Source organism: Lutjanus erythropterus, chromosome 6, assembly GCF_056507025.1.
Source record: "Lutjanus erythropterus isolate fLutEry1 chromosome 6, fLutEry1.hap2, whole genome shotgun sequence".
Classification (NCBI taxonomy): domain Eukaryota; kingdom Metazoa; phylum Chordata; class Actinopteri; order Lutjaniformes; family Lutjanidae; genus Lutjanus; species Lutjanus erythropterus.
Window position 1 is genome coordinate 22,849,013 of NC_139322.1, and position 21,005 is coordinate 22,870,017.

The 21,005-nt window shown below is 39.4% G+C and overlaps 1 protein-coding gene across 2 annotated transcripts in view; it reads right to left on the reverse strand.

Moving 5' to 3' along the window:
* The window catches only part of cpne5a (copine Va), a 116,779-nt gene that overhangs the window by 38,562 nt on the left and 57,212 nt on the right, over positions 1-21,005 (reverse strand). For both annotated transcript variants that reach the window (XM_084721213.1, XM_084721214.1), the window contains 6 exons: positions 14,748-14,851; positions 13,628-13,732; positions 9,210-9,251; positions 8,814-8,889; positions 3,814-3,867; positions 2,147-2,208 (listed from right to left, as the gene is read on the reverse strand). In XM_084721213.1, the coding sequence (XP_084577339.1) occupies positions 2,147-2,208; positions 3,814-3,867; positions 8,814-8,889; positions 9,210-9,251; positions 13,628-13,732; positions 14,748-14,851 (443 nt within the window). The remainder of the gene's footprint in view (positions 1-2,146; positions 2,209-3,813; positions 3,868-8,813; positions 8,890-9,209; positions 9,252-13,627; positions 13,733-14,747; positions 14,852-21,005) is intronic.

Genomic DNA, 21,005 nt, shown 5'->3' on the forward strand with positions numbered 1-21,005 from the left:
GTGTTGTTCTCTTTCACTGAAGCTGCTAGTGGAGTTTTGGCTTCCTTAAAATATAGCTACAGAGGACATAATGGATTATATAACCTTTTTATCCTTTTCGTTTATTTTCTTTTTTGTGATACAGTTCTAGACAACTGAGAGGCAGACAAGCAACAGGGATTACAACAAAGATCTCTCCCTGAATTCAAAGCGGAGACATTAAAGTTTGGTGGTCTACGTCTTAGAGCACAAGGCCAATGTGACGCCCCCACATCACATTTTATAACACCTCGGGGTCAAAACATGCCAGCATGAACAAAAAAGCCACTGTCGATAAAATACATCAAACTGAGGCAGAGCCTGAGGATGCTGCCGCAGCAGCTCCGCACTTCGACAATAAACACTAGCAGCTGGGAGCTAAAATAAGTGGCAATATTTTTCTACTGGACTGTTTTTTACTGAATTCTATAGCACTGATATGTGTGACAACAGGGGATTTTATTATCATGATTATTATTTTTATCACAGTGAGTATAGATATTTCATACACTAGCTGCTGATAGGTAGCAAGCAGAGTTAATGCGTTAAATCTGCCCCTCTTTAATCGCACTAAAGTGGTTTTCCATATTGTAACAGCACTTACCAGTTCCTGTTATGCTTCTCAGGCAAGTAGAAATGTTATATTAGCTTTTAGCAGGCGGGTGTTGTGTGAAATTTATGCTAACAGTGAGATGAAAACACCCATCCTCACACTGGGACGCGCTCACTTTATATGGGATGGGTGTGATGATGGATGTTAATGACTAGCAAGTGTTCACATCATCAAGATGGCTGTAGTTGGTTGTGTGAGAATTAAAAACGCTGCGCATTGACAATATAACACCATATCCATTAAATTTGTGTTTAATTAAATTTTATGACAGTCGGCTGATGTGAGGGATCCATATCTCATTGCTGTTGTTTTAATTTCTCTTGTAATTGACTCGATGTTGTCGTAAATTGTTCTGCAACTCAATGATCTCTTGAGTATAAGTTAAAGTTGGATGACTGAATGAATATTTGTTTGGTTTTAAGGCACCTACACATTATTAAGTGCCATGTTGAATATATAAATGCTTTCAGAAAAATAATCATTTTCCAAGTCATTTGACTCAAGTCAATTATGACTTGTATGTTGAGGGTATTAACAAGTTGTAACCTTGTTGTTTATGATATTTATGAAATGTTTGTAGTTTCAGTATGCCAGAGTTTGAGAAATTTGTGACCAAGTTTTCACACAGAATCCCACAGCTATGTGTTAAAGCTATAATATATAACATTTCAGCATTATAATGTCTAAGAACACCAGCTATAACTTCTGAGAAAACACGAGATATACTGGATACATCAGAGAGTAAGGAAGTCAGCAAATGTGACTAAACATGGTGAAAAGAAAATCATATTACCTCATCCATTATTTCTGTCAGCTATGGTGCTGTTTAGCAATGAAGACAACAACTTCCGTGATGCCACGCGACTTCACAACATCCTTCAAGCTACGTCTTTCATTATTGTTTTAATGTGGCAGAGACCCCAAATGGCAGAACTCATATATTCTGAGTTTAAGCTTACATGTGAGTATTAAATAAGATACAAGTAATTAAAGTTCTCCTCCAGACATGTTTTAAGACTTATAACATACTCTGTTTACTCATGTTGCAAATATTTTTTTTCTTTTCAGCTGTTTAATTACTAAATATGATTTCTCAAGCTGAACTGAGAAGTGCAGTCTCAGTGTATGTACACTAGAGCTTTTAAGTTTCCACATCACACTTCTGTAAGTTACATACTAAACTACGACTAACTTTCAAAACAGTTGTGATGCTGAAAATCCTGCCGGTAGATACATGCCTTAAACCCAGATTAAATTGAGCACAGAGAAACCTTTTCCCTCCGGCAGGTGAATGTGAAAACAGCCTTCAAGCTTATCATTCTGCACAGTGAAGCTCAAACGTCCAACAAGTGAAACAACTGAAGTAACAAAACACATTTTTGAGTAGTTTGGGACTTCAATTACAGGTTGTCGCAGTTTCTGTGTAATTGCTCAAAGGAGACTGGCACAAAGGTACTATGTAAACAGACTGTGTAAACAACAACAACATAACTGTTAGACAAACTCTGGACTCACCCTCCTTTAATGTAATCCAGGAAGGTGTGCTCCGACTCCACGCTGAATGACAACAAGGACACCTGAGAGAGAGAGGAAAAAAAAAAATGGTCCAAACAGATTATCTCATGCTTGGTAATTAAGGTAAGCTAAATATAACAATCTACACATTAACACTGACCTCTGAGGTAACCACCCACAAAATGACTCATCCACGCAGAGTGATTCTGACGCCCGGGCAGCGTATTAGTATTACAATCACTGAGAGAACATCAGCGTGTCTGTGCACCGACGGACGATCAGTGTGATGGATAACTCGCCACAGGTTTTAATTACAGAGTCAAGCTAAAGTAAGAGCAACCAAGACACTCAGGCGGTAACAAAGCTGTTTCACATTTATAAACATTCATCACTGCTCTTCACTAACAGGACACAGACAAGAGTCCCTTAATGCATTGCTATGGACTGTAACGCTTTATCTGAAGGGGTGTGCATAAAACTGTCATGACATAGTCTTTATGGATGTTTATGACTTATAATTAAGTGTAATTTTTGCAAAGCTGACATTGTTTTAGATGTATTTGTTATGACAACTTGACATTTTCAAACTTTTACATTTACCATTACATTATACTGTCATATGCGTTTGGTTTTGACAATGGCCTTCGTAATATTGTTTTAAGTGTGTCATAAAGATTTCCCTTGACCTCCAGTAGAGTGATACAGTTTGGACTTGTCATAAAGCTGTCATTAAATGTCATAAGATCAGTTTGACAACAAGTGCAGAGTTTGACGAGCGCAGTACCAATATGATTTAGCTTACATTTAGCTGACTGACAGATAGAGGTTAGCTGGTTTATTTGTTGTTATAATAGTCTAACTGCTGTCTGCTATTATCTGTAGCTGGCATTAGCTAGTAAGCGCAGTTAGCTGTGGAGCTAGCTGCCCAGTTAGCTGACTCAGCCCCAGGTTGCCAGGAGCCAAACCCAGCAAGAAAACCACCTCCGTACTGTATTCTCTTCCGCCAAACTGGAAACCATTGGTCTAGGAGGCTGTGTTCGCTGGCCGTGTTCATTGAGATATCCCAGTTTGGCCAGAGTCAGCTTGTTACTCTATGGTGGGGGCTCGGACAAAAGTGCCGAGGTTTCAATACCAAACATGTGCAACTCTCTACATAAATAAGAAGGAAGTGAAATATCTTACTTGTAACTGTGTTAATCATCAGCTTCAGAAAAAAAAGACAATTTCTTCAATTCAGAATGTTATTAAGACTTTTCTAAATAAGTTTAGTTTGTTCTGGATGCAGCCTGTTTTAAAAAAAAAAAAGTCTTAATCAATGAGATTGTGAATTAAAGCACTGTTTTTTGTGTTCATGACAGCTGTCATGACATGCTTATGATAGTATCATGACAGGCTTGTGCACACCCCTTCAAAAAAAAGTGTTACTCTATGAATTTTGTTATTCACCCTAGTTGAGGTCATGCAAATATTTTCCCATCTACTTAAATTTGCTGTCTGGATCATAAGCCCTGAGACTGTGAATGGAACAAAAACATTTAACAGAGCTGAACTGCCTCATGCAATCCACTTAGAGCAAACTTCCTGATGAATGTAAAAGCAAAGGAGGGCAGCGCTCCTGGGTGTGCATGCACCAGGAGGGCTGCTCTTATCGCAGAACTCAGACTCACCGTCCCTGAGTTGATGTATCTCTTTTTCTTTATTTTCTTCTTGGCATTCACCACCTGGTATGAAGGCAGAATAGAAAAAGAAGAATAATGATAATGTAAACTTGCAGCACAATTCTTTTTATCCACCCTTGGGCAAGTAATAAAAACATCTTTGTCCTCCTACTCCATGTCCGTAAGGGTAATGGAGCATAGGGACGGAATCCAATAACTGCACTAGGTGAGAATGAGATAGCATTGATCATGCCTTGCAGCAAGATAGGGGATTTTTATAAGCACCTACACTGTGCGGTACATTTTACATGCACATTACTGAGCTTGGGGATAGTGGAACACATATCTCTGTCCCAACTATCATTACATTGTATACAAGAATAATGCACAATGTGCACAAATGCACAAAAATAAACAAATGTAGGGCCAATGATAAGCGATTACAGTGCTCTCTGCTTTAAATCAATGTTACATTTAGAGCTTACAGCCAAAATAATGTGTGCAACAGTGAGCCATATATCTAGTGCTTATTCCATGCGTCTGCACGCAAACATAAAGCTCAAGCTTGGAGGAAACTGTGCTGTATAATAAAGTAAAGGGTATCCCACTCTCTTCCTTTTTCCTTCTGTCTGCAGGCTTCATGCCTCCATTATGCCTGTGTGTTTTATGATACTACTCTCAAAACTCCTCCAACACAGATGATGCCACAGACAGAGTTTCTGGAGGTTTCAACAAATTGAATTTAGGATTTTTATAACTGTTTTAAGGCCATTGTGGTTGCAGTTTAAGAGCCTATTCATGTCCATACTGGCAAAAAACATATTAAGGTTTTAACACGTCAGAATCAGGCAACATCTTCTGCAACAGCTCACGTATGTCTTCATTGCTTTTATATGGCTGGTATTTATATTGTGTGTAAAGTTGAGAGTAATGATGCCTGGATTACAGTTACAACTGCGGATGCTGCTGGTTAATCTGCGGGTCGAGTGGGTCGGGTCATAAAAATGAACATTTTTATTAACAGCAGGTGGGTCATAGGTGGGCAAGACTAGGAAGAGCGTCTATGGATGACAAGTCTGGGCAAGATCGCAGTGAGAATGAAATTAACGAACAGGTAGAATAGATAGAGGTAAGAAAGACGAGGGGTTTGATGCTGAAATGTCTCAGCAATATCACAGATGTACCAGAGGGCAGATACAAACAAACAACAACAAACAAACAAACAAATAACTTCAGACTAGGATACAACAACAGACTTTGATACCTCAGGCACGTAGAGGAGAGCTTTGAGGTCCAGGTCTCATTCTGTGATATTATTTCAGACTTGAAGTCGAGCTGGTCAAGGTTCAGGTCTTTTATTATTATGTATTTTTTATACAGGTGAAGTTACCATATAGAAATTAGGGAAAAAAGTAAATATGAAATAAATTTTTACCTTGAAAATGATGTCTTTTACAAAAAAGCATTTTCTCATATGGATGTTTTAGACCACAGCAGACTGCAAACTGCACACCGACACACACCGAGGAGATGAAGAGGAGAGACAGTCTGGACTCTTCATCATGACTTACAATAGTGCAGTGAAGTGACAAACATATTGTGGAGGAGACGAGCGTCTGTCAGAGACAGATATTTTAATCTATAGTTTAAATCACACGGCTGTACAATAACATCAGGATTCATGATCAATAAAGTTTTTTATATCGGCCGTCACTTCACACACTCGCTCTCCTTCCCTCCTCTCTCCTCCCTCGCTTTTGTGATCAATCAGCATGAAGTAATTAAGTATTTAAAATACACAAATTGGACTTGGAGTAAAAAAATCACACACCACAGAAGTGTATGGTAACATTATGATTCATGATCATAAGAAGTTTTTATATCAAGTCGGCACATCTGTCCACATTCACGCTCTCTCCCTCTCTCTCTGCTGTGGGTCAGCCTTATTTTTACTTTTACGTGGTTTCAGGTGGAGCTGCAGCTCGATCAGCACTCATTCATCTCCCTCCTCATATACTTGTGTTTCTTTGCACTGAGCCAGTTGCCTAAACAGCCAAGGCTGTTTGCACTGTCGTTTGACAGAAGCGTACGTCTTCGTGACTGCGAGCTGATTTCTTTCCAGCAACTGATTCAAACTACAAGTCGGGCCAATATAACAGAAAGTGTGTTGATCGCACATTAAAAATAAAATAGTGGCGTTAAAATGTATTTGCATTAACGCAAACCCTGCATCATAGCACTGAGCCCATCACTCAGTCAACTGCCAGGTTCACAATACGTCACGCAGATGTCACCCTCAATTACACCGACCTATGTTAGTGTTAGCCTGCTGTCATCTCAGCTCACAGAGCGAATGTTTGCAGGCCCCGAGCACACAGGAATCTGCAAAGAGTCAAACACTGACAGACCAGTGACCTATTCAAATTTGCTATTTGTCAACAGTGAAAAGGTGGCTTCATGTCGTTTTTGGACACATCTTTAAGTTGTTTCAAGGACACTGACCTAGCAAAGAATGCACTAAGAAACTGCTGTCTTTCAGTTTCTAATTAAAATACAGAGAGGTTTGGTGAAGGGTAATGGATGCACTGTCTTCTGCCATGTCAGCAGTGTGAAAGGGCAACTCTGCACGCCACTCAATCCTGTCTCTCCTTACGTATCCCCATCTACCCACCATCCTCTCCCTCTCACTCTCTTTATTGGCCCTGCTCTCTCCTTAAGCCACCCCCATGACTAATTCAGAGGCTAATGTAACATGGCAAGTGTTTTAATGAGCAGGGACTGATAGGAGCCTCCCAGCGCCTAACAGTAATACCCATTCTGACCCTCCAAGGACCATCCAAAAAACACTCTAATCAGCAGCATACTTCTGTTGTGCTCGCATTTATATTCCCAGCACAGAAACACCCTTCCTCATCTGGTCGACTGCAACACTTAACCTCTCAGATGCTTTATGCCGTGTAGGGTGAGGAGAGACAGAGGAGGCGAGCTGTTAATCTCAAATAGCCACAACTCCGGCCCAAACAACTACAGCCTCCTAAAGTCATTAAACTTTGGATAACAAGACCTTGCTGAGCCAAAGGGCACACTGATTTGCTCTTAAATCAAAGTAGTTTTCCACCCAGAAATGTAGCTTGGGTTTGTTTTTGTGCCCCAGCAGAATAACCTTTTGTGCCAAAGGTGCATCTGCACTTTATTCATTAATAGGTTACTCACAGCTCTGTCCAGCCACAGTATACTCTATGTCAGTGGTGTCAAACTCATTTGAGTTCATGGGCCAAATACAGCCCAATTTAATCTTGAGTGAGTCAGGCGAGTAAAACATTGCATAATAACCTATAAACAACAACAACACCTACAATTTTATCCTTTGTTATTCTAAAGAAGTACAAGTACACTCTGAAAATGTTCACAATTAATGAACCACCCATTTACAACACAGATAATAAACAGCCTGAGATGTCTTAAGAGAAGTTTTTCCACATTTAGTCAATCTATTGTCATTATGTGTGGCATAATACCCAGATCACTGTGCATCTACTTGGCAAATGTATAAAACCTTTATCTATTTCGGAACTATAAAACAGTACAGTATTTCAAACAACTTGTCGAGATCTAGAATTTTTTTAAATTTCATGACATTTCCACTCTTGTGTGGAAGCTAATGAGGAAGAACGGCAAGTTATTCCCATCCTTACAAACCATTCACAAATCAAATGTTTTGGCAGCACCTTAGAAACAGAGCTCCACCAATATTGTTTTAAGATAAAAGTCTGATACAGATAATTTTGTACTGAAGCTGCTAATTGGCAATATTTTGCACAATGTTCAATATCTTGTCTACAATAATTAAATATTCACTGTTTGTTCTGACTGTATTCTGGTCTGGAATTAATGACAGCTCTACAATTTTTTACACTTTGCAAAGTCATTCAGTGGGTTGGACTGAACCCCTGTGACCTGTACTTATGATGTGCTTCACTTGACTCAAAATACATGAAGTAATGGGTGTGGACACACAACAATCTTAAATTGCTGAAATCAAATCTTAAATTATATATAAAGTTAAATATAGAGTTAATGTTTAAATCCTGACTGGAGGTACCTAAAAGGATCGTTTTTTAGTTTTTGAAGTGGGGTTATATGAGGTACTTATCCACAGTCAGTGCATTACCTACAGCAGATGGCGGTCAACATGCCCCCAGTTTGGAGAAGCAACAGAAGCAGGGGAGCAGAAAGCTAAGAAATATACTGCTGTGGACAGAGTCAGCATCAAAACATATTTTAGCCACCTAAAAAAAATCTATATCAGTTTAAAGGTAAGCTATATTTAAAATATTCTCACCGGGTTATCTTGCTGTCAGATAATGTTTAAGACGGGACGCCACCATTACATAAGCCAAATATTGCTCTTCTACCACCACCTCAATCTGTTTGTGTTAATATGTGACTTTGATGTTATTGGATTCACCAAAGTCACACAATAAAACAATAGAGTCTGGTTGCTTTGGAGCAAGCAATATTTGGCCTAATTAAGGGTGGTCTCCCATCAGAAAAGGCGGTCAGACCAGCCAGGTAAAGCAGTGAAAATATTCTAAATGTAACGTACACTTAAACTGATATTGATTTTCTTGGGTGTTTTTTTAATGCCGACCCTGTCCACAGCAGTACACTGCCAAGTTTCCTACACTGTTACTCCTGTTGCTTCTCCAAACCGAGGGCCTGCCCACCACCATCTACTGTAGGCAATACACTGACTATGAATGAACCCCACTTCAGAAAATGTGAACTATCCCTTTCAAAGAAATCAACAGTAGAAAATAATGACATACAACAAGATTAAGAACAACTGTTTTCTAGACTCAATGCTGTGATTTTGAAAAAGGTTTTAAACAGAGGTCATGTATTAGTTAAAATGACGTGTGTAACTACGATCTCCATTTTAAACAAAGGTGCTCTGAGGGAAAGCAGAGAGGGTGATAACAGTATCGACTGTCTTTATCTCCACTCACCTCGTAGACATTTAACTGGCTCTGACCTCGACAGAGCTCTTTGTAGCTGGTGGTGAATTCGCCGATGAAATCGTGGCTGCAGAGAAGAGACAAAAAACTGCATCAAATACTGTTCATTCAGATACGGTTGGCACATCCCTGAGAGGTAGAAGATAAAACTGCACCGCAGGCACTGATGCACAGATGGAATCTAATAATCAATTGTTAATGAAAAAATTACTCACAATTACGGGGAAAGATTGTGAATTTGATGAAAAAGTCATTTATGGAGGAGAAACTCATAGACAGCGGGCAAGACATGGGGAAGATTTCATAAATTGCATCAATTATGAATGTAACTACTATCTCTGTGTATGTGTATCGGTGTGTGTGTGTGTGTGTGTCTGTGTCCATTACCTCCCATCTCTGTCCCAGTCATACACCTCCACTTTGATTGTCCTGTAAAACACATCGAAAGAGAGGAAAAATAGATTGTTTTTGTGAGCACAATTATGCAGCTCGAGAGCCGCTACCTAAATATCCCTCAGGGGAAACTTCACAGAGAGCATTTCTGAACGTATTTCTGACGTAGCAAAAAGAAAAACAAGCCATTAAAGCTCATTAATTGTTAGTGAGGGCTGAATTAGATCAATCAAAGAGAGCCCGCTCTGTGTTTTGCATGCAAATGGCACAAACATCCTTCAGAGGAGTGGTAAAAATTAGTTACCTCTTAGAAGCTAAATTGCTCTGCACACTGGGACTGGTCAGTTTTTAAGCTAATGACAAATCATTTATCCAAGACTGAGACAAATATAAATTCACAAAGCTTATTTGATTTCTGTCATTCTTGCATCCAAGAAAACAAATCTTTCTGATAAAACTGGCATCAATGATTTTAATGAACTGTTTACTAGTGAATTTGCGTTTCTCACAGAAGACAGAGCAGGTTGATAGAGTTGCCAAAAGCTTGGATAAAGCATTTCCCTGTGCATATCAAATATAGAAACCAAACCTCTCGGGAGGTAGTATATTATGCAAGTCTCCAAAATAAGTCAAAAGGAGGAAAACCAAATAAATAAGCCTGAGAGAATTCAGTGAGAATGAGCAAAGTGCTTCATCTCTTCTTCCTGATCTGATGGAAAGATCAGTGGCTTGCACCGCCCCCCCATCGGCTGCTGTCAATCATGTGTCAGTGGTTCCAGGAGGAGGTGAGGTGATGGAGGGCTGCCCTGTTATCCTGACCTGAACTCATTCTGTCTGCAGCAAACATATTTCCCCTCACAACAAAAATGTGGTGGATCCATGTAGTGCAGAGAGAGATAAGACAAGAAATGTTCTGTGAATCTGTGCTAAAACCAGATGTTTTCTCATTCTAAATACTGAAACAACAAGTAACACAGCCAGATATTCAGATTTCAGAGCCAGGTACTCTTGTCTAGCAGACAAAAATCACTAATGTGTCTTCACACTCAGGGCCAGCATGGCAAACAAATCCCCACTGATGTGTCAGTCAACATCAATTTTCCCTAATGTCATTTTCTTGTGACTAATCATCAGGTTCATGAGCAGCACTACGACACGATCGAATCTGCGGGTGAATATACAGAGAATTAGTCCAGATCAATTTTATATCGGCTCCTGCACCCACTGCATGTCTGAGTGGAAATGGGAGAGATTTCACTTTCTGATCGCCATTAAAGCCAGATGATTAGAAGAGATTTGACAGACTCACATGAGGCCGACTGAGACGTGACTGAAGAGAGGAAGTAAACACGATTAAGACTCTGCATGAATGGTATCCTCTGGTTTTGCCTCCAGTTTGTATTCATAGTCTGTCCTTTTCCCAGGTCTTTGTGGGACAGAAATCTTTCCAGATCAATATTCTTTATATATGTTTGCAATCTATCTACCAAATATTGTTATATCTGTCTACTCTGTGCATGTCTGTCCAGCCTGGAGGAGGGATCACTTTTTTCCCTTATCAAAATCAAGGGTCTAGAGCAGCTACTTTGAAATTGTTAGATTCTTCTTATTATTTATTTATTTATTTTATTATCATTTTGGCCTGGAGACCCATAGCCATTCTGCCAGGTGATCGTGTCTATGGACAGATTTTATCTCTGCAATAGCATCAAAACTATGCAAGATGCAGTCATGAAATTTCACAGGTGTGTAGTTCAGAGTAAAATGAAGGTTAAGTTTGACGATGGGTGTGATCCAAGCACTGGAAGTAGGGGTGTAAGAAGTAGGGAAGGGGCCAGTGGATCCCCTACCTTTTGTTAACCTTTTAATTATTTAAGAAAGTTTCACAGAGTAATCTTCAATTTTGCAGGAATGCCCTGATCACTTTGGTACGGTTATACACATTGTTTTCACACTCAGTACGACTGATTCGTACCATGCCAGAGTATGATTGCCCCCCCAGTTCGCATTCACACTAGTAATGTTGTCCCATGTCCCACGTACACCCATGTCATCAGCTATGCTACATTTGTTTAAGTTTTGGCCACAAAACAGTGAATGTCAATAGCAAGATCTTAGATGTCAGACCTTCGTAATATGCCTGCTGTTTTGGAAACACTGTCAATGACAACCGTCTCGCCTGCCGTCCTGTATCTTCCTCTACGGCCTTCCAGCTCAGAGGATGAGAAGCGCCCAGTTCTTTGTTGTGGTTCAGTTGCTTTCACACCAGATGCAGACCGTGCCTGAGCATGTACAAACTGTCCTCCAGACTACCTTTTCAAATGGACTCAGGAACGCATCAACGAACCATCTCTCAGTATGGTACTCAAACAAAGTAGACTTTATGGTCAAGTGTGCTCGGATCTGTGCCTGGGTCTGGGCTGCCCAGTTCAACCACAGTCTGAGCTGCTGGCAATCTGCATCTGAGCAGTCGGGGTTACTTGGGGCAAGTTGCTTATCCACATTAAATCAATGAACCAACGTCACGGGTGTGTAGTTTAGATTAAAATGATAGCTGAGTTCAAAGATGGATGTGGTCTGACACATGAGTACTGAGTACTCTAATAATGTAGTAAAGATTACTGAGTACTCATGGGTCTGAATGTCAACACGGATGTAGCGGCTGGTGTGATCCAGCTGCAAGATGGTCTTTAAATGTGCTCAAGAATTCACACAAATACAAAATGTCAAGTTTAGAAAATGCATGATTTCAATGACCAGTTACATTTGAATATTACCACCACTTTCTACTGTTAGCTAAAATGCCCCCTTTGATACAGTGACACAAAAATGTGCTGGGTTTTGAATGTAAAAGTGATGTGGGAGACAACCCTGCACCAGTAAGAGCTCCAAAGCATGTGGAGAGGAAATACGACCCTGAATACAATAAATATGGATTCATAATAGCAGGCAGTGATGCTAAGCCAAAAGCACAGAGAGTTCAGTCTGGGGAAATCCTGTCACAGCCCAGTTTATTTTTTCTCCTTTTTTGTCACGCTGTTTTTTCTAATTTATTTGGGAACCTGGTCCTCAGAATTTTTTCAACAATCAGAAGTTGGCCTGAAAGCTAGTACAAGGAACTTATTATATTTACAGTATACATGCTAACATACTGCTCACAGTAACTTTGAAACCTGTGAAAATGTAAACACAGGCTCATTTCATCTGATGTCATGAAGAATCCAACCCAGTGGAAGCCAGAACTATACAGAAATAGCCAGTCTTCTCACAGATGGTCTTGTTTGCTTATGCAGGTCATAGATGCATCAGTATTAAATTGAAACAGTTAAAAATCATCGTTGTAGCTTTAGGTTAAGGCTAAATAAATTAAATTGTCTTGACTTGAAAACATTTAAAAGACCGCAAGGAAAAACACCACGGCACAATCTGTGAAAGCTACATTACTGTATCTACAAAGCAGGAAGGGCTGGGCATTTGACAAATGCCTCAAAGAAATTCAAATATTGTGGGTCAAAACAAGGCCAATAGCAATTATTCCAAAGCCATTAGTTTTAAACATAATTTGAAATTTAATTTGCCGAAGTAAACGAATTAAAGGAAGAAAATTGCACTGTCTGTTGTGTAGACCTTCAAAAAACGCCGCACAGCAAACTGTAGATATTCCAGGGGGAACGCAGGGGAAAACCTAAATTGCTGTAGATTTCTCTTGCCATCAAAATCCTCAAAGGGAATCAGGCATCTTTCATGCTTCCACTCCATCTGTCTGACCCAATTAGCTTCTCCAGGCAGGTGAGCAGAGCCGGGATCGAGGTGAGGAACCTCTGTTGACACCCAGCGTGGTGGAGAGGGTAAGGTTTGACATGTTCTTTGACGACTTCTACTCTCTCATGTCTGTCTGGCTCTACACACTTTCATGCTTATGTGCACACACACACACACATAGCAGGGCTCCTCGGCTGCTCCAGCCACCTGTCAACATCTATAGTACAGCCACTCTTCCTCCCCCTCCTCTCATTTTATTTCTCTTTTCCTTTCATTTTTTTTATTCTCCTGCCAAAACTCTTCCTGCTCCTCGGGTGTCCCGCGAGGCCCTTTCCTCCGAGAGATTCAGATAAGATAGGAGATGCCACTGGAGCAGCCAATCAGAAACTTAAAATGCTCTGAAAATGTTCTCGCCAGTTGTGGGCAAATCAATGAACAATGAGACAAGGTAGCAGGTAGTCAGAGATTGCTCTGTAATAATGCTCTGTTTCAGCAGCAGATAAAATAACGGTTCAAAATCAATGGTACCTAAATTTGACACACACACCCAAACTATTACAAAATAAGTGCGGCTCTGCATGGCTTTGATTTCCGATGGAAAATCGCTCTCAGCATGAGTATGTGTGAGTGTACATCATCATTCATCCTACCTGTCATAGTCTCCGTTGCAGAGCGCTCTGACAGGGATGGAGAAGGGCTGCCACACCGGATTCAGCGTGTTCTTCACCACCTCAGTCTTATGACAGATGGTGAACCTGGAGACGCAGGTCGACAAGGATCTAAAGTTTGACTTTTTTTGAGGTGGGGTTGTTTGTGATACCTATCTATAGTCAGTGTGTATCAGACGATTGGCCAACCTCACCAACCAGTCGTCTTTGAATTTCAAACATTTACTATTGCACCCTGAGACATTCAAGTAAAAAAAAAGTGCTCTAGCTGAGATCATGATTTTTGTTAAGATTAATTGTGCAGTCTACCATTACAAGTTTACCATATTTTTTCCTGCTCCTTTTGGTGCCACCAAAATGGAATATTTTCACCACTTTACTTTGCCGTCAGACAGCCCTTTTCTCTTGTCTGTGTTATTGTGTGACTTTGGTGTTTTAAAGAGTTAGTTAAGAAAGTCACACAATAGCACAAACAAACAAACTGACTGAGGCAGCAGTAGACCAGCAACTCCTGTGTTCTGCGAAGTAATAATGACTGGTTTTGTCACAGAAGTCTGGTGGCTTTGAGGGGAGCATGTATGGATATAACACCCTCAGTTCCACATCGGACAAAGTCTGTCTGACAGAAAATCAAAGCGGTGAAATTATACTGAATGCAGCGTACACTTAAACTGATACTGATTTTCTCAAGTGGTTTAAGTAGCTATAATACACCTTGGTGTTGACTCAGTCAACCCAGAACATTGCTTAGCTTCCTCCACCAGGACTCCTGCTGCTTCTCCAAACTGGGGGCGTGCCGACCGCCATCTACTGTACGTAAAACACCAACTATGGTACCTGACACAACACCATTTTCAAAAAATCCAAAATATCTCTTTAAAACCTTGAAAGATATATCTATGAGAAAAAAAACATGATAAAATCTACACACTATATTTTGCTTCGAGAGCACGTCTGCATGAATTTATCCTGATACCGCTGAGTTCAAGGGATCTCAATCTGATTCTCTCGACCTTGACTCTCTTCCTCTTTGATGTCGCTGCCCTCCTACCTGTCTTTGATAAGCCAAAATGAAAAACCCACTGAGAAGCAGAAGACTCACGTGCCATCCTCGTTGCTTCTGTAGAAGACCATGAACGGGTCAGACTTCCCAAAGAAGTCTTTTTTATCCAGTTTGTTGGCGCAGAATTGCATGGTGGCGTAATCCTGCAGACCAGAGGAAAAAGCAGAGAGTCAAAGAAATGAAAAGACAAAAAAGTAAAGGACATTGTAAATCCATGCTCTTGCCTCTGTTTGCCTCCCGTTGTTTGTTTATACATGCTGTGTGCCAAGATATAAAAGCACTGAAGCACCAAATAAAAGCAAAGTGCTGACTGAATCCTAATAAGAGCAGAGAGAAACCAGCCAGTAGGCTCCACTTTTCAAAACCTCCAAATGCATTCATTACCATTTCTTTATTATGCAACTGCTGCATAACAACAGTGGATGGGATAAGGGATATCAAATTGAAAATACCTTGTTGTGCTGAATATAATCATAGTAACACTATGAGAGAGCATGCAGAGGCATCGAAATGGATTCTAAAACTCTGCACATGGAGGAGGGAGGGCTGTGTACAAAAAGCATGTGGAGGGTGTGAGTGCAGCTAATGATACATTAGAAAGGCTGGTATTACCATAATTATACTCATTTAGGTAGCATTTCAATGTGCACTGCCATTACAAGGAGAATGAACATGCCCCATAATGCTCTCGGTTTCAGATATTCTCCCTGTGGTCAAGGTATTAGTCTGCCACGTATAATAATGAGGCTGTGCAGTGGTCACAGACTGGACAGTAAATGTCCACATCAGAAGAAACTCTCAGAAGTGTCCTCTGTATCTGACAGCCTTTCAATTGGAACATGGTCTGTGATGATGCACAGAAATTATCTGTAAATACTTGTCCGATATTATTACAGTATAATTGGCTCACATGTACATATGTGACACCAGTAAAATTAAACTAAATTTGATAACAATATATCAGACACATGAAGAGTAATGAATTTAAAGGAGTCCTGGATTTGTGAAGGTAGTAAAATAAAGGATTATTGGAAAGAAATAAAACATGTGATGGACAGAATCACCGCTATAGAGATTTCTCTCAAATTTTAGAGATTTACAGTTTATTTATGTCATTCGTACCTAAAATTAAGCTAGAAGGAATATGCACTCAGACACATGTGCATCTTGTGAGCGAAACAGCTTATTGCGTTTTAGACAAAAAGCCTTTGAGGAAATTTGGAAACCTTTTATTACATTTTTTAAAAAATCAAGCATTAGAGATACCCTGTCATAAGGCAACTCTCTTTTTATTAATGTTAAACATGATCAACTTTGAGACAGGGATGGCATTCCTAGGTTAAAAAAAGAAAAAGAAAAAAAAAAGTGGAATAGAAATAGATTTTTAGAATACAAAAGTTATAACAGGTATACTTGTACTTTCTTGTTTAATTTTAATTATGTTTAAGTGTACTTTTAAAATGTGTACTTCAAAATAGATTATGTAATTATATCAACTTCAATGTACTAAAAATAAATTCTGCAGTTACAAGAAGTCTACTTTATTGTAGATGTATTGTAAATTGTACATTAGTACAATTAGTAATTATTTTCAAGTCCTTTGTAACACACTATTGATAAGCTTTATTATTATTATACATTTCACTTCATTAGAAGTGTATTTAAGAATGCTTACAAAAAAGTGCACTTCATTATTTGAAGCTGTACTTCAGTATACTTTAATTGAAGTAGCACAAACAAGGTAAACTTCAATTTCATTAATCAAGCAATGTGTATTAGTACACACACAGCCTTATACTTTAAGTGTACTAAGTATACTTTGAGTTTTTTCATTTAAACATATATTTTTCTGTGCTTTTCTGCAATTAAATTAAAACTAAATATACTTGCAACAAAATTTTTTGTTCCAAAATAGCAAACTTCAAGTTAACTAATCATTAACAGACTTCAAGTATAGTGATGATTAGTCCGACTGCATGTACATTCAAGTATGCTAAAATTTAAAATACTTAGCATATTTATTTTTTAACAAGGGTTGAGAGTACTATCTAAAAATTTTCTTGCATTTCTAATCCATTTTTTTGTTTTGTGTTATTGGGAAGCATCTGCAAAAGTGGGTTTAAGTGAGGGGGAACATTATTTGTCCCCGACATATGTTCTTACAGAAGATATAAACAGTGTTCACCAAAAATACTGACAGCCTTTATCTCAAACGCTCCGTGAGTCTTTTTTTGAAACCCTTTAGCTCAGCTGCATACTGCTTATGTAAGTGTCTAATCATCATATCTTAAAGAGTGAGATGTGATGCCAGAAGACGTTCACAGCCTTCAGCTAGCAGAGAGAAGAGCTGTTTTTACCCTGCTGGTCTCCCAGGGTTTTAGGTTTTGAAGTGCAGCTATTAGATCTGAATCAGCATGGTGCTGGGCAGGGCCTCTATCGATTGCTTTGACCCACATCAGTGTGGAGCGCCGTGCCGCTGACCAGCTTCTCACTAACCCCCATCACATCACTTTATCCCTTGGACACATACAGGATACAGAGCAGCCTTTATCTTGGAGGCAACCGCTGAGAGAAATATGGATGACATTACATAAATACATAGTAAAACAAAGTATTCTCTTGAAAATTGAGCTAATGTGATTATCACTGTTGTTTCCAATCATAGTTTATGATTCCAATCTAGACTGCGACAGGAGTAACTGTAAAGTGCTGATTAAAACAGTCAGTGGTGGCTAAATGAAGTTCTCATATATTGAATATGTTCATTCCCTACTGTTATTTTCAGTTATTATCTGTGTTTTTACCACGTCTACATTCCAGGTAGAGAGCACATTAATGGAAGATTGTTTTTTTCCAATTTGTGTAGTTGGATCTGAATCAGCCAAGTTATAGAACCATCTGCTGTGCAGTTTGTACCTGAAGTGTGTCAAGCTCTCCCTTGATGGCTTTTCACAAGATCATCTAATTTTCCAAGTTGCCATTGTGGATCATTTTGTGGATTTAACAGAAAAACAACACAGTAGGTAAGGGAAGTTCTCTGAGGTCAGTTATCCAAGCCCTTAAAAATAGAGGCGCCATGTAACTGTCCTGCTTAAGCCTGACACGGCCTCTGCAATTACACTATCATGGCAACACGGTGACTTAAGCCTTCATTAGACACAGATAACACATGCCCACTTTGGTGCCTAGCAGTGTTCTCTCATTAAGTGGGGAAAAAAGGCAGAACATTCATTTCAGCCGCTGAGGTTTTAAGAGCAGCAGGGGAATACTGAGTGCAGTCTGCATCCTTCTTCCCAGTTCTCTGCTCCACCAAGATATTGCTGCATGGTGTAAGTGGCAGAGCAATGCACAGTATCACTTTCAGGAAGTGGGACTGGTCTTTCAAAGGAACAGGAGTGAAATGAATCATCAGAATGATTATATGAATCTGAAATTAACACAATTCCTGAAAGTGTTTGTCTATTATGACCAGAAGCCTCAGGTGAAGGACTTTTATCAACACGAGAAACAGTTCTACGATATTTTCACATCTGTACTTCTGTTCATTTGTTCCAGACCAAAAGAAAAAAAACAGCTCGTGACGTCTTCATACTGACTTTTTACAAACCAACCAAGAAGAGTAAACACTCAAGCTGTCATGATCCTTTATACAATTCTAGTATTTAAAAATAAATAAATAAATATTCTGTGCCACTTTCAATACCCTATCAAAAGAAAAAAGTCTTTGGCACACAAAATAGGCTATTTTTTTTTCTTTTTTTAAATTAAAAACCTGCACACGGTGCTGGTACAGAAAAACTTGTGCACTGTGCACTGTTCAGTTTTGCTGCTAAATAGTAGGCAGAACAATTAAGGCTGAACTTGAGCGAGGTCTTGAATGAGCACTTAGATCATGTTTTATAGCTTCTATAGTACTTTTTATTACTATGATTAAAGCCTTGGCCTGTTTTTGACCTTGCCTTTCTATATCATATTGAAAGATGTTTACCATGCCAATTTACTTTTTCTTCAACATCACCCATAATGTACAACCTCACAATTATTATTTCACTTTGATATACTGTACCAACATATTGGATCAAAAAACAAACAAAGCACATGCAATACAATCATATTAATCAAGTTTTTATAATCATATCTCATTATTACTTGGTCTATCAACATCAAATAAATCAGAATAGAGTTCCAAGTCATCAAGTTTGACTGAAGCTGATGGCAACGTTCAATGTGATATTTTATGCTGTGACATCTTGAATCACTCACTTTGATCACATCACCGTGATCATGGTTTTAACCATGTGGTACTGAAAAATTATCAAAGTATTGATACATTTGATAACCTAGTAAAAAGAAAGTTTTAAGAAGTGACTGATAACTCATTGATTGGACCATTTTGGTGGTTGTTATCCTGCGTCATCAGCGCATCATCAAGAGGTCCCACGTGGGGAAAGAAAATCCTGGTGACTGTAAGTTCATCCAGCATTTTAATGCTTCTGGTGTGTGTATTTATGTTCTTTAATGTCACAAAGAGCTCACAAAAAATAACTGATTTTAAGCATTATTAGTATTATTAGACTGCAAATCAACCTTATGTTATGAATAATGGCTAACAGGTAGAAACAGGACGAAAAGAAGGCATCTGGATAATTACTGTGAGATCACTGTCACACTGTTTAATAGACTTAATGAACCTATTTATCAGGGAAAATACCCATGCTGACGTGCTAACGTTAAGATAGTTATATGATTTGCATAAATTTACATAGCCTACAATATAAGCCTTACAATATAAGATTGCTTCCTGAACAGATTTCACAATCAGCAGATGGATTTATTTGTATTTATCATGCTAAAATCACATATTCTATAATAAAATCCTGTGGTTGGTTCGTTTGCTTTCAGACCACAAATGAACCACACCAGAGTCTGCTTGGAACCGGATTGAGTCCCACCTTTTCAAGCAATCTCTTCCAGTTCTTTGCTCCACACCAAGTGTCCATTGACAGCTTTCACACCAGACCAAACAAACCACACTAACTGGTCAAATGCACCAGGGTCCGTTTCAATCAAACCAAAGAGGTTGCGTGTGTCCATAGAAAGCTCAACTCCATTTTACAGAAGAAGGGAAGTACATAATAAATTCCATATCGTCAATGGTAATTGGGCTTGTTGTTGAGCATAGGAATGGATGGCTATCTCTGAGGTTTACTGCTGTCACATGTGAAGTGTAGTGCAGTATACTTTGATTTAAATCAGCCAGAGCTGCGAGGACTGCGAGGACTGCGAGGACTGCGAGGACTGCGAGGAGGATCTAAGGGAGAGCCAGCCACTGCTCAGCATGTCATATGTGCCAGAGATAACGACAGCCAAGAGGAAGCCTTTGATCCATGCAGAGGCTGTTGCTCTGTTTAATTATACCTGGCAAAATCCTCCGCAAAGGTGAGAGCCAGCCCGCCTCTCGGTTAACAGTTCCTGCACAACTCCCCAACTCCATACCCACTCTGCTGGTTTCAGTTTCCCCAAACAAGAGTTGCAGTATTACCTCAGGTAAAAGCGGCAACTCCGCTGCCTCCATTTATTGCTCACAGGTGGATTATAGAATAAACACTGACCAGATGGATGGTTGCAATTCCACTCTGCTATATCTCACAGGTGTGGGGCTTGTTCTGACAGCAGGGTCTTCAGATTATTCAACTATAATACACATTTTCCTGTTCTTTACTCAACTGCGAGGCATTTCCATTCAGGGTCACACTCTGAGTAAACAGGGCAGGTCCGGAGTAACATGTCAAGCCTGTGTCTCTCTCTAATTGAGTCTGGGAGAAAGGAAACGGTCATTTGTACCACTGACGATCATTTGCATTTATATTACAAAATCGCTTCTTCAAGTGGTGCTTTGCAGTGATTATGCTAACTCCTATCATTGCAGATCCAATGCACCTGATGACTCACAGCAGCCTTTCAATGCCTGTGAGCACTGGCACTTCAATCCAGCAAAGACCAAATCAGTAATGGTTATCATGGCAGTTTTATTATCAGCATGGCTTTTCTGTCTCACTCTCATCGGAGGCTGTTTATTCGTCAACAAACGGATGATGCTTTTAGTGAAGCTCAAAAGAAACCTTGCAGTCTGACTCTTTTGTCATAGTTTAACATTTTTTCACTGATGAAAACAAGATGATAATTAACTAAAAGGTCATTTATGATGACAAAAAACTATAAAATAAAAACTATTGACACTTTTGTAAATAAAAAGGGACAGAAATGTTAGGAAGGAACGACCAATATAACCTGTGG